At 32.4% G+C, this 13,564-nt stretch overlaps 1 protein-coding gene across 1 annotated transcript; it reads left to right on the top strand.

The window, feature by feature from the left end:
- The first annotated feature begins 2,001 nt into the window (after nt 1-2,001).
- Nucleotides 2,002-3,246, top strand: LOC136042988 (piggyBac transposable element-derived protein 3-like). The gene has a single exon (XM_065727881.1). It carries the CDS (start codon nt 2,002-2,004, stop codon nt 3,244-3,246), a length of 1,245 nt encoding a protein of 414 aa, XP_065583953.1.
- The last annotated feature ends 10,318 nt before the right edge of the window (nt 3,247-13,564 follow it).

The following is a 13,564-nucleotide window of genomic DNA, read 5'->3' as shown; positions in this document are numbered from 1 at the left end:
CTCAAAATAGTGCAGAACCAGGTAAGACTCCAGTCTATGTGTAAGAATATGGATGAATCTAAGGATAACTTACTTAAGATATACTTAAGATAAGTAAAGACATCTAGTGGCCAAAAATAAACTAACTGCGTGAACACTGGAGGGCAGGTGATTTTTCTCAAACTACGTGTCCTCAACCGAGTACAGTGTGATCAACGCATAGCAAACTGAGCAAGCGGCGTGTAATTTTTACATTGCTTTTTTCGTTGTTTCTTTCAAATATAATATTCTATGTACGGTGAATTTACACGTGGTAAATCTATTTGAAAAATTCTCGGAAGGAGAGGGAAAACGTAAAAGCTGTAATTTGTACATTTCTTTGACTAAGTTGGGTTGTAAATAAGGGTTGTAATTTGTTGGGGTTGTAAATGCTAAGTTGGGTTGTAAATTTGTAAATTTGAAGTTGGGTTCTAGATGATTTTCCTAGGTTGTTTCCTTAAGAAGAACTTTGATTGTTGTTCATAGAACTATAAGACTCGTTTGGTCCTGAGATTCAGTTATTTTTCTGTTAAAATTCTTTTTAAACTTTCACCAGGCTGATGAAAAAATATTTTAATTTTGGTTGTTAAACACACACAATTTGAAATATATACTTCAAAATATGAAAAATATAATTCATAGGCAGCGCATTTGCTTCTTTTTTGTTTTCCCCAGACCAATTCGAATGGTACGAGTGGTCTTAAAACTTAAGAGGGGACCCATTTGATTGGAATTTCAAGTATCCTGATTAGGAATTGAGAGTTATTAGAGGACAACCAGCCACTCCCAAGCCATTTTTTCTTAGCATAGTTGAAAAGCCGAGTAACTATGGACCTAGGGGTGTCATGCCCCTCTGACAAGGGATATTAATTGTGCAAGTCGACCATTGTTTACATTTAAGGTGTGATTAGTGGGACAAAGGGCCTGTTTGAACCTGAAAGTATGAAAAGGCTGAGAGCATTAAGGTAAAACTTTTAGGGCATGCTATGGATGAGGTTAATTTAGATGTTCATCCAGGTTTACCAAAAGGTGCATCTGCAATATCCCAGGAATGGCGAAGGGTGGGTTGTTAGTTTGAAATTTCCAAGGAATGTTCAGCAGTATGTTAAACTAGATCAAAATACACTAATTACATCTATGTTTTCCGAAATACACTTAGGAACTTACTGTATATCTTAGGAACTACTAAGTGTATTATCGAAGCTTTCGAAGTGTCATTTTTGTAAACGATATGGGTTAAAATAAATTAATTAAATAAAAAGTCACGATGTGCATCTATATGGTCAAAAGGATGCATCTGTATAGTGTAAGAAACAGCTAAAGATAATAAAGATAAAATAAACAGCTAAAGAAAGTCGTATCTAGAAATGTTTTATTATCACTTCTACACCGTTTTCTTTATCCTAATAATGACGAACAGGGCAATGAGTGCAGTTTTACAACTATTTTTTTCAGGTCCTTCGCAGCGTCCAAGGCGTTTGCGCGTCAACTAGCAGCAAATTTTGAACATTTTTGATCAAATTGACAGTGACATCTCCGATACAGACCTTCTGGATAGCGACGAGGAGCAGGACGATTACGACCCTCGACCCAATGCAGGAACGGCAGCAGTGAGTTCCAGGGAAAGTGCATCAACTGAAGGCGAGGAAGTTGATGTAAGGCCTCCACCGAGGAAGGGCAGAACCAAGGTTTGGAAGAAGAATTTTTTTTATAAAGCTTATAAAAGCACAGCCCCAAGTCTACCTGCACCAGGTCATGATGAGCCTATAAACTATTTTGCGGAATATCTAACAGAAGATTTTTTTGAAATCACTGCGAACCAAACCAACCTGTACTCCGTCCAGAAGACTGAAAATCCATTGATACTAACACAGTCGAAATGAAGAAGTTTTTGGGATTCACGTTGCCATGGGGGTTTTCAATCTCCCACGATACCGGATGTACTGGGGTACACGAACGCGCATCCCACTCATCGCTGATACGATGAACTTCAACAGATTTTCCCGCCTTCGGTCCTTCGTTCACTTGGTTGATAATACTTCCAAAGACCCTGATAACTTGGATCGTCTTTGGAAAGTGCGACCTGTTATTGATATTGTGCAGAAGAAAACGCAGACTATTTCTCCGTCTGAGCACCTCTCCTGTGACGAGCAGATGGTCCCTTTTACTGGAAACCTTGATATCAAACAGTATATTCGGGGAAAACCTTGCCTATGGGGCATCAAAATCTTCGTGCTGTGTAATGCGGATGGAAGAGTACTCTCTTTTGAAATTTATCAGGGCAAAAAGACGAACATGGCTGAAGAGTACAAAAGCTTTGGCCTCGGAGCAGGTATGGTTTTGAATCTTGCTGGACGACTTCAGCTTGTGGAATTTACTAAACTTTATTTCGACAATTTCTTTACGTCTTTGGCTTTGCTGGAAAGACTAAGTGAGATGGGTCTCTACGGAACAGGCACTATACGAAGCAATAGGCTTCAGGGAGCTAGGCTGGACACTGATTCTGACATGAAAAAGAGAGGAAGGGGATTATTCTGTGAAGTAGTGGCTAGTAGTGGATATACCTGCTTGGTGAAATGGATGGACAACAGATCAGTTATCCTTGCATCGAATATGATTGGAAGTGGAGCAGTGAACAAGGTACGCAGATGGTGTAAACAAACAAAAGCCTACTTGCAGGTTGACCAGCCCCAAGTTGTATCCTTGTATAACCAGTATATGGGCGGAGTGGACAAGATAGATCAAATACTATCATATTACCGAACATTCATTAGATCTAAGAAATGGACCATGAGACTGATCTTCCACATGGTCGACCTATCCATCTGCAATTCATGGCTAGAATATGTAGCTGATCGGAAGGCCAAAGCAGAACGCTCGATGGACTTGCTCTCCTTCCGCATGGAAATAACAGAGGCGCTTACGTCTGCTGAAGGCATGACCCCCAGAAGAAGGGGTCGCCCAAGGTCTCTCACCTCTAGTGAGGAGGACGAACATGAAAATGTAGACGAATCAGCATCTCGCAAGAGAAAGATGAAGTTTCAGCGTCCGTGCTCAGCAGTGAAAAATGATGCATTCTCTCATTGGCCTCAAAAAGTAAAGGGCCAGAGTAGGTGTAAAAACTCGCCATGCGTGTTGAAAACTCGCACTATGTGTTTGAAATGCAATGTTCCATTGTGTCTAGAAGAGGACAAGAACTGCTTCAAAGAGTTCCACATTAAAAAGTGAAATTTGTCTGTGCTTAGTATTTTTTTATAACTTCTCAATAAACTCACTATATCTGATGAAAAACTACAAAGTTGATCACACTGTCCTCAACTGAGTACACGCTAGAAAACATAGAAAGGTTCCTCCAAAAAATCTAAAAAAAATTGACGATGATTAGGTATCCCAAGGTGTCACGCAGTCTGGTTTTTAGAATTTTCCATCGAAGGAAAATAATTCGTGACTGAAAGGGTTAAAGGCTCTTTTCCTATTTCAAAAGTTTTCGTTTTCGAGGGTAATAGCTACGTATGTTGGAAAAATGAAGATATTAGACTATGTATGATTGCACATGGTAAAGAATGTGATTAAAGGCTCTTTTCCTATGTCAAAAGTTTTAGTTTTCGAGGGTAATAGCTACGTATGTTGGAAAAATGAAGATATTAGACTATTTTATGATTACACATGGTAAAGAAAGTGCTTAAAGGCTCTTTTCCTATTTCAAAAGTTTTAGTTTTCGAGGGTAATAACTACGTATGTTGAAAAAATGAAGATATTAGACTATTTTATGATTGCAAATGGTAAAGAATGTGATTAAAGGCTCTTTTCCTATGTCAAAAGTTTTAGTTTTCGAGGGTAATAGCTACGTATGTTGAAAAAATGAAGATATTAGACTATTTTTATAATTGCAAATGGTAACGAATGTGATTAAAGACTCTTTTCCTATGTCAAAAGTTTTAGTTTTCGAGGGTAATAGCTACGTCTGTTGAAAAAATGAAGATATTAGACTATTTTATGATTGCAAATGGTAAAGAATGTGATTAAAGGCTCTTTTCCTATGTCAAAAGTTTTAGTTTTCGAGGGTAATAGCTACGTATGTTGAAAAAATGAAGATATTAGACTATTTTATGATTGCAAATGGTAAAGAATGTGATTAAAGGCTCTTTTCCTATTTCAAAAGTTTTAGTTTTCGAGGGTAATAGCTACGTATGTTGGAAAAATGAAGATATTAGACTATTTTATGATTGCACATGGTAAAGAATGTGCTTAAAGGCTCTTTTCCTATGGCAAAAGTTTTAGTTTTCGAGGGTAATAGCTACGTATGTTGGAAAAATGAAGATATTAGACTATTTTATGATTGCACATGGTAAAGAATGTGATTAAAGGCTCTTTTCCTATGTCAAAAGTTTTAGTTTTCGAGGGTAATAGCTACGTATGTTGAAAAAATGAAGATATTAGACTATTTTATGATTGCAAATGGTAAAGAATGTGATTAAAGGCTCTTTTCCTATTTCAAAAGTTTTCGTTTTCGAGGGTAATAGCTACTTATGTTGGAAAAATGAAGATATTAGACTATTTTATGATTGCACATGGTAAAGAATGTGATTAAAGGCTCTTTTCCTATGTCAAAAGATTTAGTTTTCGAGGGTAATAGCTACGTATGTTGGAAAAATGAAGATATTAGACTATTTTATGATTGCACATGGTAAAGAAAGTGCTTAAAGGCTCTTTTCCTATTTCAAAAGTTTTAGATTTGGAAGGGTAATAACTACGTATGTTGAAAAAATGAAGATATTAGACTGTTTTATGATTGCAAATGGTAAAGAATGTGATTAAAGGCTCTTTTCCTATGTCAAAAGTTTTAGTTTTCGAGGGTAATAGCTACGTATGTTAAAAAATGAAGATATTAGACTATTTTATGATTGCACATGGTAAAGAAAGTTCTTAAAGGCTCTTTTCCTATTTCAAAAGTTTTAGTTTTCGAGGGTAATAGCTACGTATGTTGAAAAAATGAAGATATTAGACTATTTTATGATTGCAAATGGTAAAGAATGTGATTAAAGGCTCTTTTCCTATTTCAAAAGTTTTAGTTTTGGAGGGTAATAGCTACGTATGTTGAAAAAATGAAGATATTAGACTATTTTATAATTGCAAATGGTAACGAATGTGATTAAAGGCTCTTTTCCTATGTCAAAAGTTTTAGTTTTCGAGGGTAATAGCTATGTATGTTGAAAAAATGAAGATATTAGACTATTTTATGATTGCACATGGTAAAGAATGTGATTAAAGGCTCTTTTCCTATTTCAAAAGTTTAAGTTTTCGAGGGTAATAGCTACGTATGTTGGAAAAATGAAGATATTAGACTATTTTATGATTGCACATGGTAAAGAATGTGCTTAAAGGCTCTTTTCCTATGGCGAAAGTTTTCGTTTTCGAGGGTAATAGCTACGTATGTCGGAAAAATGAAGATATTAGACTATTTTATGATTGCACATGGTAAAGAATGTGATTAAAGACTCTTTTCCTATGTCAAAAGTTTTAGTTTTCGAGGGTAATAGCTACGTATGTTGAAAAAATGAAGATATTAGACTATTTTATGATTGCACATGGTAAAGAAAGTGCTTAAAGGCTCTTTTCCTATTTCAAAAGTTTTAGTTTTCGAGGGTAATAGCTACGTATGTTGAAAAAATGAAGATATTAGACTATTTTATGATTGCACATGGTAAAGAATGTGATTAAAGGCTCTTTTCCTATGTCAAAAGTTTTAGTTTTCGAGGGTAATAGCTACGTATGTTGGAAAAAATGAAGATATTAGACTATTTTATGATTGTACATGGTAAAGAATGTGATTAAAGGCTCTTTTCCTATTTCAAAGTTTTAGTTTTCGATGGTAATAGCTACGTATGTTGAAAAAATGAAGATATTAGACTATTTTATGATTGCAAATGGTAAAGAATGTGATTAAAGGCTCTTTTCCTTTGTCAAAAGTTTTAGTTCTCGAGGGTAATAGCTACGTATGTTGGAAAAATGAAGATATTAGACTATTTTATGATTGCACATGGTAAAGAAGGTGCTTAAAGGCTCTTTTCCTATTTCAAAAGTTTTATTTTTCGAGGGTAATAGCTACGTATGTTGGAAAAATGAAGATATTAGACTATTTTATGATTGCACATGGTAAAGAAAGTGCTTAAAGGCTCTTTTCCTATTTCAAAAGTTTTATTTTTCGAGGGTAATAGCTACGTATGTTGGAAAATTGAAGATATTAGACTATTTTATGATTGCAAATGGTAAAGAATGTGATTAAAAGCTCTTTTCCTATGTCAAAAGTTTTAGTTTTCGAGGGTAATAGCTACGTATGTTGGAAAAATGAAGATATTAGACTATTTTATGATTGCACATGGTAAAGAAAGTGCTTAAAGGCTCTTTTCCTATTTCAAAAGTTTTATTTTTCGAGGGGTAATAGCTACGTATGTTGGAAAAATGAAGATATTAGACTATTTTATGATTGCAAATGGTAAAGAATGTGATTAAAGGCTCTTTTCCTATTTCAGAAGTTTTTGTTTTCGAGGGTAATAGCTACGTATGTTGGAAAAATGAAGATATTTAGACTATTTTATGATTGCACATGGTAAAGAATGTGATTAAAGGCTCTTTTCCTATGTCAAAAGTTTTAGTTTTCGAGGGTAATAGCTACGTATGTTGAAAAAATGAAGATATTAGACTATTTTATCATTGCAAATGGTAAAGAATGTGATTAAAGGCTCTTTTCCTATGTCAAGAGTTTTAGTTTTCGAGGGTAATAGCTACGTATGTTGAAAAAATGAAGATATTAGACTATTTTATGATTGCAAATGGTAACAAATGTGATTAAAGGCTCTTTTCCTATGTCAAAAGTTTTAGTTTTCGAGGGTAATAGCTACGTATGTTGGAAAAAATGAAGATATTAGACTATTTTATAATTGCAAATGGTAAAGAATGTGATTAAAGGCTCTTTTCCTATTTCAAAGTTTTCGTTTTCGAGGGTAATAGCTACGTATGTTGGAAAAATGAAGATATTAGACTATTTTATGATTGCACATGGTAAAGAATGTGATTAAAGGCTCTTTTCCTATGTCAAAAGTTTTAGTTTTCGAGGGTAATAGCTACGTATGTTGAAAAAATGAAGATATTAGACTATTTTATCATTGCAAATGGTAAAGAATGTGATTAAAGGCTCTTTTCCTATGTCAAAAGTTTTAGTTTTCGAGGGTAATAGCTACGTATGTTGAAAAATGAAGATATTAGACTATTTTATGATTGCAAATGGTAACGAATGTGATTAAAGGCTCTTTTCCTATGTCAAAAGTTTTAGTTTTCGAGGGTAATAGCTACGTATGTTGGAAAAATGAAGATATTAGACTATTTTATAATTGCAAATGGTAAAGAATGTGATTAAAGGCTCTTTTCCCTATTTCAAAAGTTTTAGTTTTCGAGGGTAATAGCTACGTATGTTGAAAAAATGAAGATATTAGACTATTTTATGATTGCAAATGGTAAAGAATGTGATTAAAGGCTCTTTTCCTATTTCAAAAGTTTCGTTTTCGAGGGTAATAGCTACGTATGTTGGAAAAATGAAGATATTAGACTATGTTATGATTGCACATGGTAAAGAATGTGATTAAAGGCTCTATTCCTATGTCAAAAGTTTTAGTTTTCGAGGGTAATAGCTACGTATGTTGGAAAAATGAAGATATTAGACTATTTTATGATTACACATTGTAAAGAAAGTGCTTTAAAGGCTCTTTTCCTATTTCAAAAGTTTTAGTTTTCGAGGGTAATAACTACGTATGTTGAAAAAATGAAGATCTTAGACTATTTTATGATTGCAAATGGTAAAGAATGTGATTAAAGGCTCTTTTCCTATGTCAAAAGTTTTAGTTTTCGAGGGTAATAGCTACGTATGTTGAAAAAATGAAGATATTAGACTATTTTATAATTGCAAATGGTAACGAATGTGATTAAAGACTCTTTTCCTATGTCAAAAGTTTTAGTTTTCGAGGGTAATAGCTACGTCTGTTGAAAAAATGAAGATATTAGACTATTATATGATTGCAAATTGGTAAAGAATGTGATTAAAGGCTCTTTTCCTATGTCAAAAGTTTTAGTTTTCGAGGGTAATAGCTACGTATGTTGAAAAAATGAAGATATTAGACTATTTTATGATTGCAAATGGTAAAGAATGTGATTAAAGGCTCTTTTCCTATTTCAAAAGTTTTAGTTTTCGAGGGTAATAGCTACGTATGTTGGAAAAATGAAGATATTAGACTATTTTATGATTGCACATGGTAAAGAATGTGCTTAAAGGCTCTTTTCCTATGGCAAAAGTTTTAGTTTTCGAGGGTAATAGCTACGTATGTTGGAAAAATGAAGATATTAGACTATTTTATGATTGCACATGGTAAAGAATGTGATTAAAGGCTCTTTTCCTATGTCAAAAGTTTTAGTTTTCGAGGGTAATAGCTACGTATGTTGAAAAAATGAAGATATTAGACTATTTTATGATTGCAAATGGTAAAGGATGTGATTAAAGGCTCTTTTCCCTATTTCAAAAGTTTTCGTTTTCGAGGGTAATAGCTACTTATGTTGGAAAGATGAAGATATTAGACTATTTTTTGATTGCACATGGTAAAGAATGTGATTAAAGGCTCTTTTCCTATGTCAAAAGTTTTAGTTTTCGAGGGTAATAGCTACGTATGTTGGAAAAATGAAGATATTAGACTATTTTATGATTGCACATGGTAAAGACATGCTTAAAGGCTCTTTTCCTATTTCAAAAGTTTTAGTTTTGGAAGGGTAATAACTACGTATGTTGAAAAAATGAAGATATTAGACTGTTTTATGATTGCAAATGGTAAAGAATGTGATTAAAGGCTCTTTTCCTATGTCAAAAGTTTTAGTTTTCGAGGGTAATAGCTACGTATGTTGAAAAAATGAAGATATTAGACTATTTTATAATTGCAAATGGTAACGAATGTGATTAAAGGCTCTTTTCCTATGTCAAATGTTTTAGTTTTCGAGGGTAATAGCTACGTATGTTGAAAAAATGAAGATATTACACTATTTTATAATTGTAAATGGTAACGAATGTGATTAAAGGCTCTTTTCCTATGTCAAAAGTTTTAGTTTTCGAGGGTAATAGCTACGTATGTTGGAAAAATGAAGATATTAGACTATTTTATGATTGCAAATGGTAAAGAATGTGATTAAAGGCTCTTTTCCTATGTCAAAAGTTTTAGTTTTCGAGGGTAATAGCTACGTATGTTGAAAAAATGAAGATATTAGACTATTTTATAATTGCAAATGGTAACGAATGTGATTAAAGGCTCTTTTCCTATGTCAAAAGTTTTAGTTTTCGAGGGTAATAGCTACGTATGTTGGAAAAATGAAGATATTAGACTATTTTATCATTGCAAATGGTAAAGAATGTGATTAAAGGCTCTTTTCCTATGTCCAAAGTTTTAGTTTTCGAGGGTAATAGCTACGTATGTTGAAAAAATGAAGATATTAGACTATTTTATGATTGCAAATGGTAACGAATGTGATTAAAGGCTCTTTTCCTATGTCAAAAGTTTTAGTTTTCGAGGGTAATAGCTACGTATTTTGGAAGAATGAAGATATTAGACTATTTTATAATTGCAAATGGTAAAGAATGTGATTAAAGGCTCTTTTCCTATTTCAAAAGTTTTAGTTTTCGAGGGTAATAGCTACGTATGTTGAAAAAATGAAGATATTAGACTATTTTATGATTGCAAATGGTAAAGAATGTGATTAAAGGCTCTTTTCCTATTTCAAAAGTTTTCGTTTTCGAGGGTAATAGCTACGTATGTTGGAAAAATGAAGATATTAGACTATGTTATGATTGCACATGGTAAAGAATGTGATTAAAGGCTCTTTTCCTATGTCAAAAGTTTTAGTTTTTGAGGGTAATAGCTACGTATGTTGGAAAAATGAAGATATTAGACTATTTTATGATTACACATTGTAAAGAAAGTGCTTAAAGGCTCTTTTCCTATTTCAAAAGTTTTAGTTTTCGAGGGTAATAGCTACGTATGTTGAAAAAATGAAGATATTAGACTATTTTATGATTGCAAATGGTAAAGAATGTGATTAAAGGCTCTTTTCCTATTTCAAAAGTTTTCGTTTTCGAGGGAAATAGCTACGTATGTTGGAAAAATGAAGATATTAGACTATTTTATGATTGCACATGGTAAAGAATGTGATTAAAGGCTCTTTTCCTATGTCAAAAGTTTTAGTTTTCGAGGGTAATAGCTACGTATGTTGAAAAAATGAAGATATTAGACTATTTTATCATTGCAAATGGTAAAGAATGTGATTAAAGGCTCTTTTCCTATGTCAAAAGTTTTAGTTTTCGAGGGTAATAGCTACGTATGTTGAAAAAATGAAGATATTAGACTATTTTATAATTGCAAATGGTAAAGAATGTGATTAAAGGCTCTTTTCCTATTTCAAAAGTTTTAGTTTTCGAGGGTAATAGCTACGTATGTTGAAAAAAATGAAGATATTAGACTATTTTATGATTGCAAATGGTAAAGAATGTGATTAAAGGCTCTTTCCTATTTCAAAAGTTTTCGTTTTCGAGGGTAATAGCTACGTATGTTGGAAAAATGAAGATATTAGACTATATTATGATTGCACATGGTAAAGAATGTGATTAAAGGCTCTTTTCCTATTTCAAAAGTTTTAGTTTTCGAGGGTAATAGCTACGTATGTTGGAAAAATGAAGATATTAGACTATTTTATGATTACACATTGTAAAGAAAGTGCTTAAAGGCTCTTTTCCTATTTCAAAAGTTTTAGTTTTCGAGGGTAATAACTACGTATGTTGAAAAAATGAAGATATTAGACTATTTTATGATTGCAAATGGTAAAGAATGTGCTTAAAGGCTCTTTTCCTATGTCAAAAGTTTTAGTTTTCGAGGGTAATAGCTACGTATGTTGAAAAAATGAAGATATTAGACTATTTATGATTGCTAATGGTAAAGAATGTGATTAAAGGCTCTTTTCCTATTTCAGAAGTTTTGTTTTCGAGGGTAATAGCTACGTATGTTGGAAAAATGAAGATATTAGACTATTTTATGATTGCACATGGTAAAGAATGTGATTAAAGGCTCTTTTCCTATGTCAAAATTTTTAGTTTTCGAGGGTAATAGCTACGTATGTTGAAAAAATGAAGATATTAGACTATTTTATGATTGCAAATGGTAAAGAATGTGATTAAAGGCTCTTTTCCTATGTCAAAAGTTTTAGTTTTCGAGGGTAATAGCTACGTATGTTGGAAAAATGAAGATATTAGACTATTTTATGATTGCACGTGGTAAAGAATGTGATTAAAGGCTCTTTTCCTATGTCAAAAGTTTTAGTTTTCGAGGGTAATAGCTACGTATGTTGGAAAAATGAAGATATTAGACTATTTTATGATTGCACATGGTAAAGAAAGTGCTTAAAGGCTCTTTTCCTATTTCAAAACTTTTAGTTTTCGAGGGTAATAACTACGTATGTTGAAAAAAATGAAGATATTAGACTATTTTATGATTGCAAATGGTAAAGAATGTGATTAAAGGCTCTTTTCCTATGTCAAAAGTTTTAGTTTTCGAGGGTAATAGCTACGTATGTTGAAAAAATGAAGATATTAGACTATTTTATAATTGCAAATGGTAACGAATGTGATTGAAGGCTCTTTTCCTATGTCAAAAGTTTTAGTTTTCGAGGGTAATAGCTACGTCTGTTGAAAAAATGAAGATATTAGACTATTTTATGATTGCAAATGGTAAAGAATGTGATTAAAGGCTCTTTTCCTATGTCAAAAGTTTTAGTTTTCGAGGGTAATAGCTACGTATGTTGAAAAAATGAAGATATTAGACTATTTTATGATTACAAATGGTAAAGAATGTGATTAAAGGCTCTTTTCCTATTTCAAAAGTTTTCGTTTTCGAGGGTAATAGCTACTTATGTTGGAAAAATGAAGATATTAGACTATTTTATGATTGCACATGGTAAAGAATGTGATTAAAGGCTCTTTTCCTATTTCAAAAGTTTTAGTTTTCGAGGGTAATAGCTACGTATGTTGGAAAAATGAAGATATTAGACTATTTTATGATTGCAAATGGTAAAGAAAGTGCTTAAAGGCTCTTTTCCTATTTCAAAAGTTTTAGTTTTCGAGGGTAATAGCTACGTATGTTGGAAAAAATGAAGATATTAGACTATTTTATGATTGCAAATGGTAAAGAATGTGATTAAAGGCTCTTTTCCTATGTCAAAAGTTTTAGTTTTCGAGGGTAATAGCTACGTATGTTGGAAAAATGAAGATATTAGACTATTTTATGATTGCACATGGTAAAGAAAGTGCTTAAAGGCTCTTTTCCTATTTCAAAAGTTTTATTTTTCGAGGGTAATAGCTACGTATGTTGGAAAAATGAAGATATTAGACTATTTTATGATTGCAAATGGTAAAGAATGTGATTAAAGGCTCTTTTCCTATTTCAAAAGTTTTAGTTTTCGAGGGGTAATAGCTACGTATGTTGGAAAAATGAAGATATTAGACTATTTTATGATTGCACATGGTAAAGAATGTGCTTAAAGGCTCTTTTTCCTATGGCAAAAGTTTTAGTTTTCGAGGGTAATAGCTACGTATGTTGAAAAAATGAAGATATTAGACTATTTTATGATTGCACATGGTAAAGAATGTGATTAAAGGCTCTTTTCCTATGTCAAAAGTTTTATTTTTCGAGGGTAATAGCTACGTATGTTGGAAAAATGAAGATATTAGACTATTTTATGATTGCAAATGGTAAAGAATGTGATTAAAGGCTCTTTTCCTATTTCAAAAGTTTTCGTTTTCGAGGGTAATAGCTACTTATGTTGGAAAAATGAAGATATTAGACTATTTTATGATTGCACATGGTAAAGAAAGTGCTTAAATGCTCTTTTCCTATTTCAAAAGTTTTAGTTTTCGAGGGTAATAACTACGTATGTTGAAAAAATGAAGATATTAGACTATTTTATGATTGCAAATGGTAACGAATGTGATTAAAGGCTCTTTTCCTATGTCAAAAGTTTTAGTTTTCGAGGGTAATAGCTACGTATGTTGGAAAAATGAAGATATTAGACTATTTTATGATTGCACATGGTAAAGAATGTGATTAAAGGCTCTTTTCCTATGTCAAAAGTTTTAGTTTTCGAGGGTAATAGCTACGTCTGTTGAAAAAAATGAGGATATTAGACTATTTTATGATTGCAAATGGTAAAGAATGTGATTAAAGGCTCTTTTCCTATGTCAAAAGTTTCAGTTTTCGAGGGTAATAGCTACGTATGTTGAAAAAAATGAAGATATTAGACTATTTTATGATTGCAAATGGTAAAGAATTTGATTAAAGGCTCTTTTCCTATTTCAAAAGTTTTAGTTTTCGAGGGTAATAGCTACGTATGTTGGAAAAATGAAGATATTAGACTATTTTATGATTGCACATGGTAAAGAATGTGCTTAAAGGCTCTTTTCCTATAGCAA

This window comes from Artemia franciscana, unplaced genomic scaffold, assembly GCF_032884065.1.
Source record: "Artemia franciscana unplaced genomic scaffold, ASM3288406v1 Scaffold_2693, whole genome shotgun sequence".
Taxonomy (NCBI): Eukaryota; Metazoa; Arthropoda; class Branchiopoda; order Anostraca; family Artemiidae; genus Artemia; species Artemia franciscana.
This window is presented reverse-complemented; position numbering and strand designations above follow the sequence as displayed.

Coding starts and splice junctions, on each gene's coding strand:
- LOC136042988 (XM_065727881.1), top strand. CDS start 2,002: ATGAACTTCAACAGATTTTCCCGCCTTCGGTCCTTCGTTCACTTGGTT.